We start from the raw sequence: 25,040 nt of genomic DNA, 5'->3' as shown, positions 1-25,040 counted from the left end.
TGTACCCGATCAAACTTGGACTGGGGAGTTTAACTGGTTAACCCTAGTCTTCCTTGACTTAGGGATGTAGCCTCAGCTCTTTAGTTATCCCTACTAAGAGCTCAGCAACTTTAATTTTAGCCCTTCTCCGCTAAAACTCTCTAGCTGCTCAACTTCCTCCCACATTCTCTTCTCTCGATCTCACTCCTTTCCCACTGAACAGAACCAACTGCTCTGGTCAACCGACAAACTCCAACTGCCCAACTGCTAAATTTGAATTCTAAGGCTTCCACCAGCAAGGTGAAGCCACGCCCCTTTTCCTGGCCATGCCTTAGAGGCTCCCAACTTCTGTATAAGAATAGCTGAAATATATAACCTTAAACAGTCAACCTAAACATAGCAATCATGAATAAAACACAATGATCATGACATCTTTACACCCTCCCTTATCAGTGTGTTTTCTTTTGCAAAGCCTCCCTCTCTCTTAATTAAGGGAATGTTTTGAAAAGGGACATATGCCCTTGCAAGTCAGGAAGAAGAAAAATATATATTGCAAATCCTATATACATATAGATCCATGTACCTGTATATCTATAGACATACATATACATTATTTTTTATATATGAATTTACCCTCATATGTTTGCAAGTCTCTGCAAATCCTATATTGATATAATTTTCTATATAAACAGAGATGTCTGGATAGATATGAATATATTCTTACCTACCTATATATAGGGCTTGCAAATATTACAGGGGGGAAATGAACACACAAATATATATAGACATGTCTAGAAAGATAGGGCTTGCAAATATTGTAGGGGAAATGCACACACACACACACACATAGAGAGAGAGAGGATTTGCAAACGTTTCAGGGGTAAATGCATATGTGAGATTAGTATCTATAATTATATAAATAATTGAAATAAATAAATAAATCTAGCTCTGCATTGTTTGTATAAGCATTGCATGTTTGCCTGTTACTATGTTGGCAGCTGGCCTGAGTCCCCATGGGAGATAGGATGGGATCCAAATGAAGTTATCATTATTATTATTATTATTGTAAGTTTATTGTTGATACCATATTGTTTTTGTTGTCCCTACTTTTCCACTTATAGAGCTAGTTTATTGTTTTTCTTTGAAATACAGTAAATATTCAAAAACATTTAACCTACTGATGCCTTGATTAATGTAATTTTATTAGTATCTATTTTTATTTTGAAATTTACCAGTAGCTGCTGCATTTCCCACCCTTGGCTCATACTTGAGTCAATAAGTTATCCCAGTTTTTTGTGGTAAAATTAGGCATATGTTTGGGTTGGCTTATACTCAAGTATATACGGTATGTTGCAAATTGTATGCTGATAATAGTTGTATCAGTGAACCAAAGTTTGAGTCTACACTCAGCCATGGAAACCAAGTGAGTGACCTTGGGAAAGTCACATTCTCTTAGTCTCAGGGGAAGGCAAAGACAAAATTTCCTTTAATCTTGCCAAGAAGTTGGTAATGACTTGAAGCTTACAACAACAAGCTAGTGCAAATAATAACTGAGAGGCCCTGGTATAATGGTGGTCAGTGGTATAATGATATTAAAATAGTTAAATTAATATAAGCAGGAAATGATAGGGACATCTGGTACCAGTATAGGTCTTGTAGCAGATGTTCAAGATAGAACAAGAGATAAATGTTGATTTTTTTTTTTGTATTTGGATGTCCGAAATGAGGAATTAGGATTGGGGTTTTGAACTGCTTGAAATGTTTTACTTGCATGCTGCCCTGAGATCACACTATATAGGATGGAATAGAAAAATTTAATAAATAATAATGTGTGGCCCTCTAGATGCTTTTGGACTGCAATTGACAGCATCCTTAGCCAGAACAGTAGATTAGGATGATGGAAGATGGAGTTTAAAAGCACATTCCTCATTTCTGTCTTTGAGTGATGGGCTTTTTTGACTACTAGAATAACCTAAAATAGCAGTTCTCCCTTGGTTAGTATTATTTCTGATTGTCAGCTTCATATTAATTTTTACAGAGGTCGAACCCAGAAAGAAATCCCTGCCTACCAGCGAAATGCAGAGAAAAACATATCCATGGTTAGAAGCAAGTACAAGAGAGTTATTCATGAGAAGACACGATAGATTAATTGCCCCATAATCAGGCTCCTGTTGACTTTCAAAATAGTAAGGATTTATAAGTAGATGCAAAGTTGTAAGTACAACCAGATGCTGGATTCTGCTGGAACAGTTAATTTTCTGTGAGTTGAATAGATTCAAATGCTAGGGATCATGGGCCTAGACTTATGTAAGCTGTGAAATCTGACATTAACACCAATGATGATTTAAAACCTTGTTATTAAAAGTGACATCCAGAAATAATATAAATCTGTTTCTGTTTGTTTAAAAATATTTAGTTAGCTTAATATTTAATCACATTAAAACTGGGGAGTGTTTGCAACATGTTATTGAATCTGGTTTTGTGAACTTAGGCATATTTTATTCATGATACATTTACCTCTTCATTTAACGTGCTAAGATTAAACCTTTCACATGTACGTGGGGAACTGCTAATAAATAAATAAGCTTAGGTAATAGAAGTGTTATAATAAAATATTGTGTACAAATACATTTGCAACTTAGTCACCAGGATCATATTTAAGGATTTTGGCTGACATAGAGAAACCAATAAAAACCTCTTCTGTCATAGCACTGCACTTATTTACCTAAGGACCCTTACTCTGTGTGGTAGGCCACTATTAATATGCCATTCATGTTCACTTTTTGATGAAAACTAACCAATTGTGCAGCCTATGATCTAGCACAGTCTAAAAGCACTTGAGAGATCGCAGGGCACAGTGGTTTGAGTCTTGGACTATAACTCAGGAGACGATTCAAATCCTTTCTCATCTATAGAAATACACTGTGTATGAGTTCTTTGGCAAATTATACTTTATCAGCCTCAGAGAAAGACAAAGGCAACAACTAGTCACAATAAGTCAGAAATAACCTGGAGGCTTATGACAAGTTTGTGTCTGAGATCCCAATATGTAGGATTACAGAGAAATAAATAAATAAATAATATATTAATAAATAAATATATGACCAGATGCAGATAGGCTGCAACTCACAGCATACCTAGCCAACCCAGCCACATTTTTTAAAAAAATAAAAAGAATCCCTGAGGAACATCCTGTCTTAACAAAACTAGTATCACATCCTTTGTTAACCCTTCATCCATATATATATATATATATATATATATATGACTTGTAGGACTGAGTTAACAACAAAACCACTGGACCAAATACCACCAAATTTGGCTACAACACATCCAAGGTATGTCCTTCATTCACCCCCCCCCCCCCCGCCAAACCGGATTGGCCTATATCTATTTTTCACTTCCTCCCCTCCCTTTTCAGCCCGAATGGTATGCGCCCCTATTTTCCCTTTACTCTCTGCACTTGCCCTGAGGGAGGCGACTGTGTTTACAGTTGATGGGGAAGCCCGGCGCAGCGCGTGGAGAAGAGCAGGTCGAGAGAGATAGAGCCAGCTGCTAGGGCTGTTCTTCAAGGCCATTAAATGCTAATCAAAGTGACAAATTGCATGATTCAGTCTTGCCTCCAACAGACAAGTTCTTTCTCTCATGCTGGACATTATTCCACAGGTATGTAAACCACACTTGCCTGGCTGCTTCCTACTTAGGGAAATCCATTGAAAATGAACAAAATCTGGCTCCCAGAATTAAAAAAAACTCTAAAACCAGGACAGAAAATAAAGGACAAGACTGAAAACAGGACTACGCTACTGGAGGGGTTTGTGATGACTGACTCACCATAGTGGGAGTTCAAGTTTTCTCTACAACCAGAGACCACACTGAACTCCAAACTTGCCCAACATAACAGACTTTAAGTACTGATTGAGTTTGTAGGCGTTAACCAGGCATGAGTTGCAGTTCAAACACAACCTTATGCATACTGTACATATATACAAGCGTATATAATATATTAAATACCACCACATCCTCATTACTTTTTTTTTAAAACCAGCAGACTACGCCACAGCTAGTACTATATAAAAAAGACAGTTGGGAGGACAGAGTTGGCTAATAGTGTTCCACATACTTCAGGTCGAGAGTTTTTTCTTCACCCACATACAATGAAATGGTTGTGATAATGGTACTATTAAAGGCATTTTGCGTAATAATTTAGATATGTTAATATTATGTACCATAATTTATTTCTGAGTGACTCATAAAGCAAATATGACAATGAAATACAATATAAAACAGTAACAGCTATTAAACCTGAAACTCAATTGTAGCACAGGTTTTAATACCTGGTTCTTGTTAACTGGACCTCTTAAGTTAGACATAAGAGAACAGAATGGTATTTCTGTGGCACTTGAAAGATCACAGAGGTAGTGCTAGTTGAACCTCTTCAGAAAGTCTGTTTCCGAAACCAGGGTGCCACCATTGAAAAAAGCCTTTTTCTGGTAGTTGCATGCCTTTTCATTTGGCAGAAACACTTCAAGTGGGGCCTCTGAATAAAACCTCAAGGTTTTATTACGATTGGGAGAATGTAGCCTTTCAGGTGACCTAGGTGTAATATACAGGCAGTCCCCAAGTTAAAAACATCCAACTTACAAATGACTCATAGTTAAGAACAGGGGGAGACAACAGGAAGTGAGAAAAATCTACCTCTTGGAAGCGAAAGTTACCCCTGAAAGAGTTATGGGACAAACGGTGTCTCAACTGACGCTTTCTCATCAATCCTTGTTTCTACAACAAGCCACTTTTTTTTTTCAAAATCCAATTGTCAGAGGGACAGAAGTGAGGTGAAATCTTCAGAACAGGGGCCCACACAGAAAAACAAACACTACAGCGTTGTTAACCTTTCCCTGTGCTATCCAAAGCACGCACACGTGTGCATGCATATGTCTGGCGTTACACTTAAAATGTACCTGTTTTGACACACACATTCAATTTACAAAGAAACCTACAGAACGTAACTTACAATTTGTAACTTGGGGACTGTCAATATTTGAAGCGTCAGAGATTTACACCAGTATTTTAAACAGGGTTTAGACTACCAGTACTTTGTATCTTTCTTTGCCATCATTTATCCTTTGTTGCCAGCTAAGCCTTGGAGGACCTATTTTATTATTAGGTATTTCCACATAGTAGCCTTTTTGGATTTGTCTCCTATAGCTACCAAATATGCATGTTGCCCCCTTGAAGGTTTGGGGCATCTGGAGACTTTATGAAGTACAGACAAACCTTGATCAATGAGGCTGCTGAAAATTTGTGCACAATAATATTTCAATTTATAGGGAACTTTCCTTGTTTTGCATTCTCATGTTTTGGGGTAGAAAATAACCCTAAAACTTAAAATATCCAATCCACTGGCAGTATTCAAAATCAACCCATAGAGAAAGAAAAAAGATTCACTGTCCTTTTTCCTATTGAGAGACATTGACAAGTGCTTTGTTTTATGGTATTTAGGATTTATTCAGGATTAATGCAGGTTTTGCAAAACCTTCCTCTAGAGGGCAATACTTCATTCTTGAAAATTCCACTGAAAGATGATTAAGACCTAAATTCAACTTTTATAAAAAGGAAGAAATATTTGTCTTCTCTTTTTTAAAACTATCCCTATTACTTCCACTTTATTTCTACCTTTGGTACTAAAGTTTCTGTTAAAGAAACAAACTTTAGTGGACCATAATGTACTTTTTAGTTCCTACTGCTACAACATACCAACATTGCCTGCCCTTCAGAATTTATTAACTTTAAAAAAAAAGAACGAGTGTAGGTCATTTCTTTCACATGTGACTTTATCTGTGGTTCCTTTACATCAGTTTCCTGTTATATCCAGGAAATGTGGTTTTAAGTTGGCTTCCTCTCAGAGTGGCCTACAAATATTACAAATCTGTGAAAACTACATGGATCAGTACAACCAGAGAAATGTCGGTATACCATCGGAAGATAGGACTCCCAGGTTAGAAGATGGTCAAAATGCTCCTGGGGAGGAGCAGAGGACTAATCCAACTAGCCCCAGATGTGATGACACAGTTAGCTCAAAGCTGAAAGGAAGGCTAACTGCCGACGGTGCTGAAGGTGAACGACAAATCCGATGTTCTAAAGATCAACACACTGTAGGAACCTGGAATGTAAGATCTATGAACCAGGGCAAACTGGATGTGGTTATTGTTGAGATGTCAAGATTAAAGATAGACATTCTGGGAGTCAGTGAACTGAAATGGACTGGAATAGGCCACTTCACAAAAGATGACCACCAGATCTACTACCTCGGACAAGAGGAACACAGAAGAAATAGAGTAGCCTTCATAATAATAAAGTTGCGAAAGCAGTGATTGGATACAACCCTAATAATAATAATAATAATAATAATAATAATAATAATAATAATAATAATAATAATAATTTTTATACCCTGCCTCTATCTCCCCAAAGGGGACTCAGGGCGGCTTACATGGGGCCAAGCCCGAATAAAAACAATAGCAATATAAAACACAACAATAGACAAGAGACATGCACAATTATAAAAATTTAAACATTACCCAATAAAAACAAATGACAAAAACTAATAACATGGATTAAAACAGAGAAGTTGTAAAAGTAGACTGGGTAAGGTGCACCATATAAATATTGTAAACACAAGGTGACTGATAAAGTGCTGCAAATTCTTGGAAGTGCTAATTGGGATGGGCGTAGACTAGAATGATCTCAATTCGAGTTCAAGGCAAGCCGTTTAACATCACAGTGATCCAAATATACGCCCCAACCACAGCTGCTGAAGAAGCAGAATTAGATAAGTTCTATCAGGATCTGCAGCACCTACTGGATAACACACCAAAAAGAGACATTATTCTCACTACAGGAGATTGGAATGCTAAGGTGGGCAGTCAAATGATCACAGGCAAGCATGGTCTGGGACAACCAAACGAAGCAGGACGTAGGCTGATAGAATTTTGCCAGCAAAACTCTCTGTGTGTAACAAACATTCTCTTCCAACAACCTAAAAGATGGCTTTATACATGAATGGTCAACACCGAAATCAGATTGACTACATCCTTTGCAGCCAAAGGTGGCGGACATCTATCCGAAAGGCAAAAGGAAACAGCAATAGGGGGAATATGCCAAATTAAATGCACAATTCCAGAGGCTAGCCAGAAGAGACAAAGAACTATTTTTAAACAAGCAACGCATGGAAGTGGAAGAAGACAACATAATAGGAAGGACAAGAGACCTCTTCCAGAAAATCAGAAACATCGGAGGCAAATTTCAGGCAAAAATGGGCATGATCAAAAACAAAGATCGCAGGGACCTAACAGAAGCTGAAGAGATCAAGAAAAGGTGGTGAGAGTATACAGAAGATTTGTATAGGAAGGATAATAATACAGAGGATAGCTTTGACGGTGTGGTGAGTGAATTAGAACCAGACATCCTGAGGAGTGAGATTGAATGGGCCTTAAGAAGCATTGCTAATAACAAGGCAGCAGGAGACGACGGGATCCCAGCTGAGTTATTTAAAATCTTGGAAGGTGATGCTGTCAAGGTGATGCATGCCATATGCCAGCAAATGTGGAAAGCACAAGATTGGCCATCAGATTGGAAAAAATCAATTTATATTCCCATACCAAAAAAGGGAAACGCTAAAGAATGCTCAAACTTCCGTACAGTGGCACTTATTCCCCATGCCAGTAAGGTAATGCTCAAGATCCTGCAAGGCAGACTCCAGCAATACATGGAGCGAGAGTTGCCAGATGTCCAAGCTGGATTCAGAAAAGGCAGAGGAACGAGAGACCAACTTGCCAATATCCGCTGGATAATGGAGGAAGCCAGGGAGTTTCAGAAAAACATCTACTTCTGCTTTATTGACTATTCTAAAGCCTTTGACTGTGTGGATCATAATAAACTATGGCATGTTCTTGGTGGTATGGGGATACCAAGTCACCTTGTCTGTCTCCTGAGAAATCTGTATAAAGACCAAGCAGCTACAGTAAGAACAAATCACAGAACAACAGACTGGTTCAAGATTGGGAAAGGAGTACGGCAGGGCTGCATACTTTCACCCTACCTATTCAACTTGTACTCAGAACACATCATGCGAGGTGCGGGGCTTGACCATTTCAAGGCTGGAGTTAAGATTGCTTGAAGAAATATTAACAACCTTAGGTATACCACTCTGATGGCCAAAAGTGAGGAGGAGCTGAGGAGCCTTATCACCAAGGTGAAAGAAGAAAGTGCAAAAGCTGGGTTGCAGTTAAATGTCAAGAAAACCAAGATCATGGCAACTACACCTATTGATACCTGGCAAATAGAAGGAGAAAACGTGGAGGCAGTGACAGACTTTATATTTCTAGGCGCGAAGATCACTGCAGATGCAGACTGCAGCCAGGAAATCAGAAGATGTCTACTTCTTGGGAGGAGAGCAATGACCAATCTTAATAAAATAGTGAAGAGCAGAGATATCACACTGGCAACGAAGGTCCGCATAGTCAAAGCAATGGTATTCCCCATAGTAACTTATGGTTGCGAGAGCTGGACCATAAGGAAGGCTGAACAAAGGAAGATAGACGCTTTTGAACTTTGGTGCTGGAGGAAAATCCTGAGAGTGCCTTGGATCGCAAGAAGATCCAAACAGTCCATCATCCAGGAAATAATGCCTGGCTGCTCACTGGAGGGAAGTATATTAGAGGCAAAGTTGAAGTATTTTGGCCACATCACGAGAAGACAGGAAAGCTTGGAAAAGATCACGATGCTGGGAAAAAGGAAGGAAAAAGGAAGAGAGGGCGACCAAGGGCGAGATGGATGGACGGTATCCTTGAAGTGACTGGCTTGACCTTGAAGGAACTGGGGGTGGCGACGGCCGACAGGGAGCTCTGGTGTGGGCTGGTCCATGAGGTCACAAAGAGTCGGAGACGACTATGTGATTGAGCAGCAGCAGTGAAACAGCTTTTGCTCACTGATTTTTAATCTTAAAGATGTGACCCAAGAACAGAAGGGATTAATCAGGAGGGGGAAAAACTGACAAGAGACATCAGATTCATGTTTATATAAAACCTTTGTTCATGGTGAATGCTGAGAGAAATGTTTCTTTTCTGTGGTTGATATACCACTGCTTTCAATGGTTGATTTATTTGCCTACTTTTCAACATTACATCATTTCATCATTTTCAACATCTTCAACTTTGATTTCAATGCCATTGTCCTTGACCATGCACCTAAAAACTATGAAATTCTTAAATGTCGACAATTTTATTACAGACCTTTACCTACGTACCCAATTGTGAACTGCGCATATTCTGCGCATATTCTGCGCATATTCTGGTATCCTGAGCTCATCTAGATCAGTATGATAGAAATGAGAATCATATTTAAGTCCATTGACTATAACCACTCCCTCCTCCCACCCCAAGTAAACTCACCACAGACCAGCAACTTGACAGGTCATGGGGCCAGCACAGCCCACAAACTGCTACTCTGAATGCAACTCAACATGTTTCAGCAAACCTTTTATGCAGAACTAACAATATGTAAATATGAAGTGAAAAGTCATTTTGAACCTTCTATACTGTGGGTTAAAAAAAAGCAATTTGAACTTTCTAGATATTTGAAGGCTTTTTTTCAGACTATATCCAGGGATATTTTTTCTTTCGTCGGCTTCTATTTTTCTTATGGTTTCCACTAAGGTGGCCAAACTTACTGATCTAGACTTCTTTAACATAATGGGAGTCACTGATGAGGTAGACCTAGGCAGGATCTATACTGCCATGTTATGCAGTTTGAACTGCATTGTATAATCTGTGTAGATCCATACTATGCAGTTCTATGAGATTCACCATGGTTGGGCACAACCCCTCCCTTTCCTACTTGCTTGGATCTTGGTAACACTGTTATGTTCTCTGGATGGAGCAGAAAGAGATGTAGATGCGTAGTGTAGATGCGTAGGACCTTTTCACAAGCTGCTGAATGGGTGCTCTTATGGGGAGGCAAATACATTTTCTGTATTCTCTGGTTGTAATATTTCAGTGCAAAGGCTACTCTGCTGATAGCACTATTAGCAAAATTCTATTGGATTTCCATTTTGTCAATTAAGACTTGGCTATTTTGCCAACAGTTGAGTTTTTGAAGGTCAAATAATCATGTGGCATTGTGTTTGCTAATGAACTTAAAAACAAAAGCAAAAACAGAATAACCCCTGTTGATTATTGCTTTTTCTCAGCTTTGAGGTAGACATTTTGCTTTTAATTTGACAGAAACTGAGCCACATTGCTTTCAATGTGCACGCTAGTGTGGCTTGCTGATTGTTAAATGCTTGCTTTTTTCCTTCTAATTTGCTTTTAGCTCTTAATATGGGAAAACACTTACATGTTTTGATGTATTTGCCCAACAATTTGTGGGATAGTAAAAAATAATAAGCAGCTTTCACCTTTTGTTTGGTAACAATTTTAATAACCTGTCATTTAAATGGCTTCTTTTGGTACCCTACTATTAAAGTCTTGTCTTCACTAATGAGCTTTTTATAAGTGTTAAAGATTCAGTTCATTATGATGTTCAGGAAAATTACCACAAGCTTGCCTATTATAAATACTGCTCACAAGACAAAGATTTCAGACAATATCTGTAGTCCAGCAAACTCTGCAGTGTTGTTTTGAATAACTCTACCAAATAATGTGGCCTATCAGACTTAGTCCTGAGTTCAGACACACAAGAGGGAACAAAAGACCCAGCACCCCTTCCAATAACAGGCATTTTTCTGCTCCTTGCCAAGTCTACGGTTCACTGTTCGGTCACTGGTGTCTGTCATTTTAGCACATTTAAAGCAGTTCTCAGTGGCATTCTTGTTCTCAGAAGCTTACTTGGGTGCTTCAGACATTGCCTAGCTCATTATTCCCAGCAGAAGGTTAAGGCCTTTTTCTGTCAGACCGGAACTCTTCACTAATTAGAGACTTTTGTTTCGCACTGAATGTGTCATGCCTGCAAGCCTTCCTACTGGGATCAATGGCATTTGTGTTCACTTTCATAAATGTACAATAGATGCAAACCTCAGCGGAAAACTACCTACTACGCTTCTGCTAAGGGAAGCTAGTGCAACCCTTTATAAAATGTAGGCAATATCACCACACACAGAAAAATTTAACTGTTGGGCTTGCTGTACCAGTTATCAAAAGCACAAATGTTTTCCTTTCTCATTCAAATTCTGCTTTATTTTCAGATTCTTGAAATACTCTATGCGTTTAGGACATTGATCAAATTTAACATTGATTTGTACTAAATAATAAAATGTGGCAAGTGGATAGTGAAGTGGCCGTATTGCTTGGTTTGAGAAATGGTCTGGGGTTTACTGTTGCAGGGAAATATTTAGGTTTTATGTTGACACATTTGGAAATCCTTCATATTTTGGACATGTTCTTTAGTATGTCTTGGTTCTTATCAAGCACATCCTTCCTTGGCTTTGGGTAGTAGATTTCAAATATGCATTTAGAAATCCTTGTTATAACTATTGTATATACTCATGCATATGTCAAAATTGTTCCCCCACAAAAATTGACATCAAAAAAGTAGGTGTTGGCCCTAGTACATCCTTCTTTTGTCAAGAGTTTGACAATTGCTCTTTGTTTCCACTTCATATCAATGATTATGCACCACCTAGAAATACCAAAAATATGTCAGTCATGCAGTAAGAATTTCTATACTCACCATTATAATGGAATCACATTTAGATTAATATTGTTAGAGAAAATGATACCCAGGGATTTTCCAGTACAATCTTCATTTTAAAAGAGCTGAGAGGGGGTCGGATTCACTAAGCTTTTAAGGATGAACTCACATTTTAAGAAAGTGAGGTGGAAGTTACACTTGAAGCATTTGGGAGAAATAAATCACTAGTAACAGATGGCAAGCCAATATTGCTGTTTCAAGCCACAAAAGCCACCCAATTCTTAATTAAAACCTATGAATAAAAGTGGAAGACAAAACTGGTCCACAAAGTGGAAATACCCACCATACATTCTAGTCTCCAAGAAAGGGATACCAAGGTTTATAGTAACCAAAGGAACATTGTGTTAATTTCCCAAACAAGCAGATCATAGGCAAAATTCTACAACAAAGACTTTTACCATACATGGAGTATGGTAATGTCAGATATCCAAGCTGAGTTCAAGAGAGGAAGAGGCTCGATTGTAAACAAAGAGATGTGTATAATCACATGATATGGGAATGTGATAGAGTACAGGCATACTGGGGAATGATTGAAGGAGAAATTAATAGAATGTTAAATCTTCAAATAATAATAGCCAATACAAATGTATTACATGCAAGAATACCAGGAGTTTATAATGTGCAAAAAGAAAGGGTGGTTGACAAATTAATAGTGTGTGCTCGAATTGTTATAGTGAGAGGTTGGAAAGATAAAACAAAATGGACTCTTTGACAAATTGGTATAATTATATAGTTAATATGTTAAATGTGGAAATAACAAATTGTCAATTGAACAATAAAGATAAAACAGAAAATGTTATAATAATTAAGAGTATGTGGGATCCAATTAGGAATTACTTAGAGAATGTTTTAAGATGTGGAGTGGAAAAATTGAGATTAAGACTGATATTTCAAATGTAATCTCTGTAGTTTATTATACAAAGTGTATATCCAAGGGGAAAGGGCAGAGGGTGGGAGTGGGATAAAACAATAAAATAAAATTTAAAAGAGAGAAAGAGGCTCTACAGATTGTATTATAAATATATGTTAGATAATGGAGCACACCAAAGAATTTCAGAAGACAATCAGTTTGTGGTATACGTGAAGCCTTGTGCAAAGAATGGTTTCTAACTGGCAAGGTGGTCAAGGAAGACTGGTTTTTATTACAGCATACAAGTTAAGCATACAATTTAACTTGTATGCTGAACTAATCATATGTAAAGCAGGATTGGACTCAGAGGAAGCAGGCATGAAAACTGAAGAAAGTAACATCAACAACACAATACACTATATGAAGATGACACCATATTACTAGCAGAAAAAATAAGAGATTTGGAATCATTACTGAAGAAAGTCAAGGAAGAAAGTGCAGAGGTTGGTTTACAGCTGAACAATTAAGAAAACAAAAATAATGACCACAGATGATTTGCATAACTGTAAAGCACACAAGATTTTGATCTAGTTCAAGATTACATGTATCTTGGCTCAGACATCAAAACAGAGACTGGCGAAGAAATCTGAAGGAGACTAGGACTTGGAAGAGTACCTATGAAGAAACTAGGCAAGATATGGAATTTTAAAGTTATACCATGGAATACCAAAGCCAAGGATTGTCCATGCTGTTGCAGTTCCAATGTACGACTGTATGACTGTGAAAGCGGGACAGTAAAGAAAGCTGATAGGAAGATAACTCATTTTAAATTTGCTGCTAAAGGAGAGTTCTGTGGGTATGTTTTGATCATTGTGGTATGTATTTTGGATTTTGTGGTATTTTCCTTTATTATGTATCTGTCCATTTTTTAAAGTGCTGGTGTTTCTTCCATGATTGCTGTAGATGAATGCTTAGCTTTTTTGTCTTGGCAAGAAATATTATATTTCTATAGAGTGATTGGCATGCATATCTTTGCTTATAAACAGTAATTTGTAGTATTAATCTTTTGGGAATTGTCATGCTGAAAAGGAAAAAGAAAGCCATTAGCTGACAATACTTTTATAATCCTTCCTTTTAACTCAGACATGGAAGGGAATTAAGTGAAAGTTCAGGAATACCAAAATGAAGACAGATTCATTATTTTTCAATTGTCCATTTTTTGTTATCTGTTAGGATCTTTCATTTCTTGATGCCTGTGTCAGTGTGCTCCCCTTTGTTGTTCTTTTTAAACAGTGATGATCCTGGTTTTGTTTTTGTAGATTGGAAAGCCCTTATCCAAACATTCTGCAGGTAGCCATCTGATTCGGGATTCAGCATGTCAAGATAATTCAGTGCTTCAAGAAGATAAACAGATCAATGAACTTCAAACTCCTTTTTTGAACAGGAATGACCAAAAGGTGAAAAAGTTTGGTTTGTTTGGATTCAGTATGTTATCAGTTTATTATTTCATCAATAATAAAAATCAGTTATCAGATTGGATGTATGTATTGACATTCCTACTAAATACTTCAAAATGTATTAGTATTCTAGTATTACAAGTGTATGGGGCATACATAGACATAACTTGCCAGTTAAATGACTCAAATGATTAGCCCTATGGATTCATTCTAAAAATATATCTACTTATCCAATGAATTCTGCCTCCTCCCATATATACAATATTCTGTATTGAAATTGGACTGAACCTGGATGCCTTTAGCATATGTATTTAGTACGTACTTTATTATTTCTTCTTCTACTACTTACTTATATAGTCAGCCCTCCACATTTCTGGGGTTAGGGACAGTGGACATTTGCAAATATGAAAAACTATGAATAAAAACAACTTTTTTTACCTGAGAGAACACTCCGCTAGGAATCCCTTGGTTCTCCAGTAAGATTTTGTGATTAACTTGAGTCAGCCTTGAGTCCCTATATTGGAAGAAAGGCAGGATAGAAAGGAAGTAAATAAAATAAAATAAAATTCCTCTGATAAAAATATAGCTGGCATTCCATATTTGCAAATTTGACTTTTGTAGATTTGAATATTCACAGATTTGATTAAAATGTTTTCTCTAGGAATCTCTAGATACACCAGGGCAGCTCCATGGTCAGCACCTGTCATATATGCTGTGTTTTATAGTGTTGTTTATTCATTCAGTCACTTCCGACTCATTGTGACCTCATGGACCAGCCCACGCCAGAGCTCCTTTCGGCTGTCGCCACCCCCAGCTCTTTCAAGATCAAGCCAGTCATTTGTTTTATGATATTTTACACTATTACATTTTTTTAGATTATTAAAAAGGCATGTATATGTTGGAGCACTCTTTGCGTAGCTGATAATTAAGATTGTTACTTATATGTTCTAACAATATATTTAACACTATTGTTGGTGGGTTTTATTTTTAGAAACTGCAAGAGGAAAATGTAAGACTAAAGTATGAATTAGAAGATTTAAGGTACTGATTGTTTCTAGATTTAAAAAATTACAAAAGCATAGTTCTGCTGCCTCTTAAATCTGATATTTCTCTATGATAAAAAGTGTGGTATAATAGGTGTAGGCAACTGGAAAGCTAGGGGTCCGCATTATCCTCCCTGGAGACCTTGGCTGGCCACACATTCCACCTCCCGCTATCTTCTCTCTGTATAAAAATATGTATGTTTATATGTTTATATGCTTATTTATATGTATACTTGAACCAAAAAGGGCTCCTATATGGCCTGATGGATCTGGACCAAACCTGGCACACATGCTCTTCATTGTTCAACTTAAAATACTGGTGGGGCTGGGGTGGGGATTGACAGAAGATTATTATATTCCAGCCATTTTTGGGCCATCATCGGTGTGAATCCCACTGATGATGGATCAGATACCTATCATGACCGTGGTGGTGGTGGTGGTGGGGGAATGACAGAAGATGATGAGAGTAGTAATCCACCCATATCTGGAGAGCTGCATCGGAGCCACTGATGATGGATCTGGAACAAATTTGGAACAAATAGACATCACAACCAACTTGTACGTACATAGTATGTGTGGTTTACAGTTGCTCCCCACAAGAAAATTACAGTAAAATACACTAGAAGTATTTTCTAGGAAAATAACAGGTTTTGAGTGATCAGTTTAAAAGGAGAAAGAAAAGAATCTTTCTACTTTGAATATCCCCTTTAATAGTTTCAGTAAATTGTAGGTATTGAAAATCAATATAGCACTCTGAAGATTTGACATTCTTTATAAAAAAAAGTGAATTTCTTTCCTAGGAGCCGTTATGAAAAGCTTATAGAAGAAGGGAAGAGTGAATGTTTTGATGAAAGACGTGTTAATCTTCTAAAGGCTCAAGTACTGCAGCTCGAAAGGCAGGTAATATAGCAATTCACAAAACAACTGAGCAGAATTTTTTTTTGTGAAAAACTTTATAAAAGTTGTCAACATGTGGGAATGGGGAAAATATATTTTTCAAAAATATGTGTTTAAAACTCCTGAAGCTATTTGAAACTTAAATTCCTGGAGGGTTTTGTGTGCTTCATTGCAGCTTTTCCATCCCTCCTTTTTCTTTTCTCTTATGTGGATACTTTAGTTTGTGTTGTGTGTGTGTGTATGATTCATGGTGAGATGTAATTCGTTATTAGCTTGAATATCTGAATAACACACAGTGCATACACTTGTTAAATTTATGTTAAAATATTGGGGCTTTTGATGAATCCAAAACCCATTGTCCATATTTACAATTTTCAGTGTTGCAGCTTAGTCACTCTTTGTTGAGTTCATATACTATTTTGTTGACTTCATTTTTAAATAAGATGTACTATATATTGTTAGAACTAGGTATTGTAGTGATTGAACAGATGAGAAGGTGGGATTGGGAATTTCCCCAGTTCTCCATTCCTTCTCTGCAATTTGCTGGGAACTGTCAGTGATAGGGTTGGCAGAGTGAAAAATTGGAGACAGCTCTTGTACCTTTAAGAATTGTGTAAAGGAGGGAATTCCAACAGGTGTTGCTTGTTATGCAACCAGGAAATAAGCAACATCTGTTGAAATTCTTCTTCAGTTTATACTCTGGCAGCCCTAGTTAGGGATGGCTGGAAGAACATATTTTAGTTTATTGGACATCAAGAAAAAGAAGCATGAGACAAAGACTTGTGGCTTTAAGCAGAATCACATAATTTCCAGGACATTAAGATACATTTTGAGAAATTAAATATATTCACTGTTATGCATACCTACAATACTGGGTGAATAGGGTTGGCCAAACTAAAGGAAAGGACCATATAAACAATGAGGTGGATAGAAAAACATGGAGGATTATGTAAAATCACAAAGAGGTGCAATAGAGACATATATTTAGCTAGGGATATTCCTTATATTTCTTCATTGTATTGTTAACACAAAGCCTCCATCTAACTTCAATGTTTTCTTCCAGTTTTTATAAAATAGTATTTCAGAAGAGGTACAATTGGGTATTTTTTAAAAAATGTTCCATTTATAATTTTTTTTTCTACAGGTGGTTCTACTTACAGAAGGATTAAGTTCTCGAGCTGCTCTTATGTTGGAGTTAAACACTTCTTTAGAAGCTCTTGGTGACAGGATTAGGTAAGCAGCGGAGAGACACTTGATCTTCCCTTGAATGAAAGGGATATGAAATAAGGCATTAGGATAAACTGATGATCACTGTTGTGCCCCATGAAGACCCTCGCTGTCTACCCCTACTTAAGCCCTTTTTAGTTAGAGGGATTAGTATTTTATGTACCATTTCTTGGGGGGGGGGGCAGTCTAGACAGCCTCTTTGCATTTGAAGCCTCCGTCACTCTGCCCCTTTAAGAATCCCCTCAGGGGTGGAGCCTCTGGCAAGTCACTTCTGGTTCTTGGTAGAGTTAGCCTTTTTTCATGACTAGAAGGTGAAGAGAGAGGAAGGCTGGAAATCTACAAAATAGCACGTCCACTCATAGCTGTATTCAAGTCCAGTCGGAGCTGTTATGAGCTGTATTTAAGTCCAGTCAGAGTTAAATATTGAGACCATCTTAGAGACAGTTGAACACCATACAAGAAAGAAACAATAAGAAGAAATAAAGATTCAAAGGCTTCAGTTCGGCCAGAACTCTGTCGATCTCTCAAAGACTTTACCACTCCACATAAAGACTTCATAGTGAGACTCAGAAGGAGAGAAAGTTTAAAATTCTTGTCAATTCTTGTTCGATTCAACTATATAGTCTCTGACCTGTTCCCTGCGCAGCCAGTTCACTTTCCAAGTAGTTAAGATAGCATGGGGACAGAACAATCACGAAATGTTGTGTTAAGTGTTTTGAGGTTTAAAAACCTTTCATTCTCTTAAGTAAACTTACTTATTAATCTTGTTAGCTACAATACACACATTTTCTGGTATTCTGTTGGTGAGACGTTAATGCGTAAATTGCACTATGAATATTGCGGGAATTATTTGCCATAGCACAACAAATGTCTTCTGCTGACAGTGGTGGAAATGAGTTGAACATGTATTAATATTTCACATTGCTGTTATGCAGTGTAAAGTCACTACTGCTCATTGCACAGTGGCACCCATTTGTTGCAAAATATTGCTGTTCTGTGTGGGGAGTGTGCAATGCCAGCACAACATACCTACGCATGCAGTTAGTTACTCTAGGCTGAGAATTTTGGACTGCAGCTACAATAAGAGTGTTTTATAAAGTAAAAGATATTTGGCCACAATTTTCTTAGTACAGTACTTGAGTGACAATTAAGTGTTAAATCTCTTTTCTTTATATTTCCTTCTATGTGTGGAAAACCTGGGCTATAAGCCACATACAATACCTTTGGGCTGTTTGGGAGGTTCTAAACCACTGAACACTACAATTTTAACTTGTTTTAGGAAGTCCCTTATTTTCCAAAAGTGTTCTATATGTTCCTTAGCCTTTCCTGTTCCTGGAAGAGCTGAGGTTTAAGGATGATGCTATACTCTTTGCTGTGGAGGACAATTATAACTTTCCTGCAAGCACATTATTGTCCTCCAAGATCCTTTCCATCCTGGCCAATATTCATATTTCTCAAAATGTAACCTCTTGCTTCCTGATAAGTATAGCGATGTTCCTCACTACTGGCAAGTATGTATAGCAGTAAAAAACAAATAAACTACAGTTGGCCTCCCACTTTCGTGGGTTTGACTTTTGAACATTTAATAATTCACAGAGTTTATTAAAAATGTTATCTCTAGGAATCTCCACATCCTCCAGTGTGATTCTATGTCCGATTTCCAGGAGATCACAGGCTTGCTGAAAGACCTAGAGATTCCTAGAGAGGTGTTCCTTCAGGTTAAAAAAAATGGGGGAATGCATTTTTCTACTTTTGAAGAGTTCCTGTGCCCCTAAGCTCGGCAAATGTGGTGCATTTCTTCATTATCACAAAGACTCAAGGAGAGACTTTAAAGTACATTTTGCAAACATGTATACATAATCTATATTGTGTTTGCTATCCACTCCAGCTACATAAAAAGATAGCCTTCCCCTAGACCTTTTAACTTTGCCAAATCGCAATTATTATAAATCTGTAACTATCTTTAAAATTTAAAAAGTTTATTAGAGATGAGTCCTGTGTGACTATGTAAACTGATTTGAATGAAATATCTTTGTTAAATACTTTCAACATTATTAATAGATTATAGTTGTGTCCAGCTCTTTTCTTAGCACTGAGAGAACTGCCTCTGAAATAACCATTCCATGTTCAGAACTTCATCAAATGATTGAGCAATGTGAAGCAATGAGAATCAAACTGCAAAGAAACCAGCAAGTGAGTTCAAATATCATCATCAAGAATATCATTTTAAACAATTAGTATAATTATTTATGAATGATGAATTTTAAATATTTAACTATATGAGATATTGTACAAGTATAAACTGTCAATAACAATTATCCTTGACTTTCTCGTGAAACCTGCATGCTTTAATATTTACCTGTAATGCTATTTGTAGTAAGGATTTAATTGAGAACCAGTATAGTGTAGTGGTTTGAGTGTTGGATTATGACTCTAGAAATGAAGGTCCAAGTTCTCACCTGAGCCAGGTTATACACTCATAAGCCACAAAACCCTATAAGAGATTGTCTTGGGTCTTCATACGTCAGAAATGACTTGAAGGAACACAACAGGGTTTGGGGAAAAATAACTGTAAAAGAGAATAACCAATTACTTATTTAGGTATTTTTCTTAATGGTTTTGTTTGTGTATGTGTTTGTACATATGTGTTTCTAAGTGTCTTCAGCCTGACTTATGGTGATCCCATGAATTTAATGAACCCATGAATTTTGTAGGGTTTCCTTTGGCAAGGAATACTCAGAAGTGGCTTGTCATTGACTTCCTCTGAAATATAGTCTACAACTCCTAGTATTCCTTAACAGTTCCTCATTGAGGTACTAACCAGGCCTGATCCGTCTTAGTTTCAAGATACATAATAGTTCCATTTAACTAGGCACAAATGTTGGGGAACAGATCCATGACACAGTCAATGGGAAGAGAGACATCATTTTTTAAATATAGGTTCTGACACTCTTGTTCAAACAGGGGAGGTTAGGGGTCATATTTGCATTATGTGCTAGGTTAGCCCACTAGTGCAGAGCAAAATAAATAAAAATTCTAGAAGATAGTTAAGATATTTATCTGCATAGTAGTATTTGTATTTAATAAATATTTATTAAATTTTTATCTTTTATGCTATATCAAAAGATTTCATTGTGGAAAACAGCTTTCAAAATAGCAATTTGAAATGATAAGATCGTTTGAAATCAAATAGATTTGAAACAGTTGAAAGCAGTGCACTAATGCTTTGGTGATAATGTTTTTGCCACCGTCTTACATTCTGTTTGAGATGTCAGTTAAAATGTTATTGAGGAATTTTAATGCAGACACTCCATTTATAGGCCCTGTGAGGACTAGGGATGAAGAGTACCAAAAGATAGATGACAAAATTTCACCTTCATTACTTAATAGAAAAGTAACTTATCTTTATATCCAGGTGTCCCTGTCCAATGCAGAGTTAATTGTTTCTTTCTTAGATAGTGAACATTGATTTTCCCAAGAAGTCCCTGTACTGTTTCATGTAGAAAAATGTACAGGCAAAACTAGCCAACTTTATCTATTTTACTGCATGGCTAACACGGCTACTATAAATATATTTCCCTCCAGGACAAGATGCACTCTGAATTCCCAAATGTGGAAACAAGTCCACAAAGCTTTCATCTTACTAGGATTCATTGTCAGTTTATTGGCCCTTATTCAGTCTATTACAGCATCCAGCCATCAGTTCAGCTCCTGTATAGCTTCACCTGACTCCTAATGCAAGGATTAATATAATTGAGTGCTATCAGCATATCAGTGCCATCTAACTGCAAAACTCCTGATGGGTTCATCCAGCCATTTCAATAGGTATTAAATAATACGATGACTACAGTGAAATCTTGTGATGCCTCACAGGTTAACAAGAGTTACTTCCCTGGAGTGAACAAGGCCACTTTCTTTAGTCAGCTGAGTCACCACTATGCCTCCTAGAGCTTTCCATCCATCATACAGAGCTGCTCCAATAGGTTAATATGGTAAATAGGATCACCACACAGACACTCTAAATCAGTGGTCCAGCCTTTAGTCCTTTGGATGTTTTGGGCTTTGGCTTCTAGAATTCCTGACCATTTGACAAGTTGGCCAGAGCTGCTGGGAGTTGGAGTCTACAACACATGGAGGACCAAAGGTTAGACACCACTGCTCTAAATAAAGGTGGCACCCTCAGAGACCAGTGTGTGCCTCTGTATCCATCAGTTGCTTTCAACTACCAACAAAAGAGATGGTGATTTCTACTACCATGTCTTCCCAAAGTATTACCTCTTTTTTGGTATCATTCCAGCAGTGCTTTCTTCACCACTGGCAATCCGTCACCACCAGCTCTTCCCATCAAGTGAAAGCCGTGATGGATTAAATAGCTTGTCTTGTTTACCTAGATGTTTAATATCAGAAGTATTTGGTCACAGTAAGAAATGCACAGTGATACACTAGTGTACTATTGCTCTAGAGGGCCAGAGGTTTTGCTAAAACTGCCCATTTTCCTGTTGACCTTGCTCCAAGCTCCCACTATAGTTGGAGAAGATTGCCAGCTGCAAAAGTATAAATTGCCTTTCCATAAATTTGTGAATTTGTGTTTGGCCATACTAGGAGGAATGCCCAATTAGTTTGTCAGCTCTCTCATTCAGAAGCTTATAACTTTGTTTCCAGATATTAGTGTTCCTGAATATAATTTTGTTTTTTTTAAAATCACATAATTGCCGTAGAGGTATTGTATACCTTGCATTTAAGTACAAGGGAGTAATGATCATTAGGATGCAATTGCATTACTTGTATATACACTCCTTTTGAACTCCTTGAGGAAAGAAGAAAGAAAAAAGTTACAAAGAAATGAAAACATTTTAGGGTGATCATACTGAAGGGGGAAACAACATTGTTTTTTAGATAAACCTTGAATTAGCTGATTTTATAAGATGATTATCTTTTGTCGGATGACTATGGAGAGCTGTGCTTAATTGCTGGTTCACATTATGCTTCTTCCTGTTACGAGTTTAAAGTTTATGAAAATATAACAAACAAACATCATCTGTCTAGTGAATGTTCATTTTTTTGTGTCAGTAAAGCAGGAGTAACTAGTTTTTTAAACCCTCATATATATTTTTCAGGAAATTGAGCTCAAGTTTGTTCTTGTCCTATCTCCCTGGTATTAGAAATCACTTTTCATAGTCTATGTCAAGCTAATTAAATTTTTCAAGAAGCAGCAGGAAATGCTTTCTGGTTCTTCTGCAGGTTAATCTAGTCTAATATCTCTCTTCTCTGCCTGAGTGGCATGTAGGTTGAATTTTCAAATGTACCCCAAAAAATTAAATGAGAAACAGAAAATTGAGATCTGACTTAGAAGCAAGTGAAAGGGTGAGAGAAAAACTAAAATAAATGATATTCCATAAAAATGATTTTATGGCGTATTCAATCAGTCTTGACACTGAAGCAGAAAAAAATTAAGATGGTGCATATTTTCATTAAGAGAAATGTCTACGTATTAGGTTAGAAGAAATGATACATTTTCATTTTCAGACCTAATTAAATATAAATGGAGAGGATAGGTTGTCAGCTAAAGTATTTTTGACTAGATACAGAATCTGAGTAAATAAGGTTATAGAGGTTACAGTGGTAACCTTAGTGACACAGGGAAAGTAACAGGTGCTTAAAATTAAAGTTTTACAAGGGGAGCAGCTTTTGAAGACTATTTCTGTTGTATTTACTCTCTTTATCCAGAGCAAGGATGGGTAGGTTTACCTTACCATTGGTTATTTATTTATTTAAAACATTTATATTCTGCCCTTCTCACCCCGAAGGGGACTCAGGGCGGAGCATAAGATATATATGACAAACATTCAATGCCGGATCATAAAATAAACCATAAATATACATAAACACTAAAATCAGTTATCTTCACATTAAAACCATTATTTAAAAACAAGCTGGCTAGAGATGTTGGAAGTTGCAGAGAGGGAAAAAGTTGGCTATTTTCAACATTCATCTCCAGGTGTTAATGCAGATCATTTTGTTCCACTTCCCAGCATCAGAAGTGTTTGGTCACAGTAAGAAAAGCCAAAGGGGAAAGATGATAAGGCATATTTCTTAAGCTGGCCCAGAAGTCGAGAATCCAAATAAATTCAAGAGCACTGAGGGACAAGTAGAACTATTGTGTAAAACAAGTTGGCTGACCTTGAGATGCCAGCATTTTTCAACAGAGCTGCAAAAAGTGATGACTTCTTTGATGATGATGATTTTCTTGTTGATGTGCTGCAAATGATGGGGGGATTTGTTAGTGTTTATCAGACTTGGTTAAAGTGTGGGTCTCTTTGAGGGTCCTCATCATTTGTGCTTGCTACTAAATTATATTCTCTGAGGGAGCTGTCATTTCGAGCCAGATGCCTTTCTAGATTTAACTCCTCTGCATCATATTCCTTAGATTCCACAGGGTATTGTGACAGATCATGGGTTTGGTGTATGTAACTTCTTAATCACTAGGAAATTGCTAGATGAAAAGTTTATGAACCCTGCTGAATGGAGTGAGCTGTAAGGCAGTACAGAGAGCCTCTATGAATGAAGTCTCACTTTTCATGAAAGGCAAGCCCTGGACCCAGATCATGGTGGGAACAAGTAAGTTCCCCCATTCCTTCCCCACATGGAGGATCTTTCCTACTTATAATGTGCTATAGGCACCCACCCGTGAAGGGTTGGAGTAAACATTGTAGATTATGATGCTATAAAAAAACTAGGCAGCCAATTTCAAACTATGCCTGTAGGGTGGAATATAAAGCAGATTTTAAAAGCAAATCAGTTTCCTGAAGATTAAAACTGGTTTTAAAAATAATATACCCTTCAAGGGCCTTTGATAGGCTTCATTTCCTCTCCTGTTTATGCTGTTTATACACATGAGTGACTCCTTAATATGTGTCTCGTATGAGAGAACTGGTTTCTCATCATGATTCCAGTAGCACCATGAGTCTTACATTATAGCTGCTCATTCAAAACTAATTTGCTGCATATTGAGAAATCTATAGTTGCATATGGTGCTCCTACTTCATGCGGTGTACATTAGTTAAATGAAGGGGGTCAGGTGCAAGAATTACAATACTCAAATTGCCATGGAGCCATTGTCATTAGCAAATCCCCATGTGTTGGCAGTCATCAATAAAGGCTCAGAAGATGAATGCTGTGGGTAGTGTTCTGGATTTAATTTTGTAGATCTGTTTAGTGTTGTGGATGTTGATATTCTGCTTATTCAGCCTGAGGATCCATCATTAGGTTGTGGCACATTATGACTTAGGGCAGAATTCTCCTGTCTGTGGTTTGTCAGCCACAAGCTGAGCAGTTAACTGAATATGCCCAATCTCCCCTCAGACCAAGTGTCACTCCTGGACAAATACTATGATCTACTAGAGTGTAGCTACACTGTTAATAAGTATGAGGGACAATATCACAGTTGCTGCTATACAGTTTCCTTAGTTGTTAAAATTGTAGTGAAAACAAGTTTCAACACATAGCCTGAAAGGCACTGAAGGAATTCAATCACAGGACAACAAGAATAAGCAAAGTTAATCGTTTTAAATAAGTACAATAACCCCTTTACCTGTTTTAAAAAGACAGGACCTAGTTCTCCTTCAGTATGGGTGGTTTGAAGCTGCCTCGTTGGTGGCCAGCAATAGTCTTAGAATTGTCTTTTGAGCAACTGATATATAAACCAGATAAAATCATAGAGACTGACCAGGATTTGTGGTCTTTTAACACATTTCTGAAACAACAACTATAATATTTTTCTGTATGTGCTTTTCTATTATTTCAGCTGTTGTGAACTTGAGCTGTACTTGATGTATTTTA

The 25,040-nt window shown here is 37.2% G+C and overlaps 1 protein-coding gene across 2 annotated transcripts in view; it reads left to right on the top strand.

The window, feature by feature from the left end:
- The window catches only part of LOC103277627 (uncharacterized), an 81,625-nt gene that overhangs the window by 11,291 nt on the left and 45,294 nt on the right, over window positions 1–25,040 (top strand). For both annotated transcript variants that reach the window (XM_062972237.1, XM_062972236.1), the window contains exons 3-7: window positions 13,897–14,034; window positions 15,026–15,075; window positions 15,878–15,977; window positions 17,119–17,207; window positions 19,280–19,394. In XM_062972237.1, coding sequence (XP_062828307.1) covers window positions 13,897–14,034; window positions 15,026–15,075; window positions 15,878–15,977; window positions 17,119–17,207; window positions 19,280–19,394 — 492 coding nt within the window. The remainder of the gene's footprint in view (window positions 1–13,896; window positions 14,035–15,025; window positions 15,076–15,877; window positions 15,978–17,118; window positions 17,208–19,279; window positions 19,395–25,040) is intronic.

Source organism: Anolis carolinensis, chromosome 2 (genome assembly GCF_035594765.1).
Source record: "Anolis carolinensis isolate JA03-04 chromosome 2, rAnoCar3.1.pri, whole genome shotgun sequence".
Lineage (NCBI taxonomy): Eukaryota > Metazoa > Chordata > Lepidosauria > Squamata > Dactyloidae > Anolis > Anolis carolinensis.
Note: the sequence above shows the minus strand (reverse complement) of the source record. Positions and strands in the feature narration are given on the sequence as shown.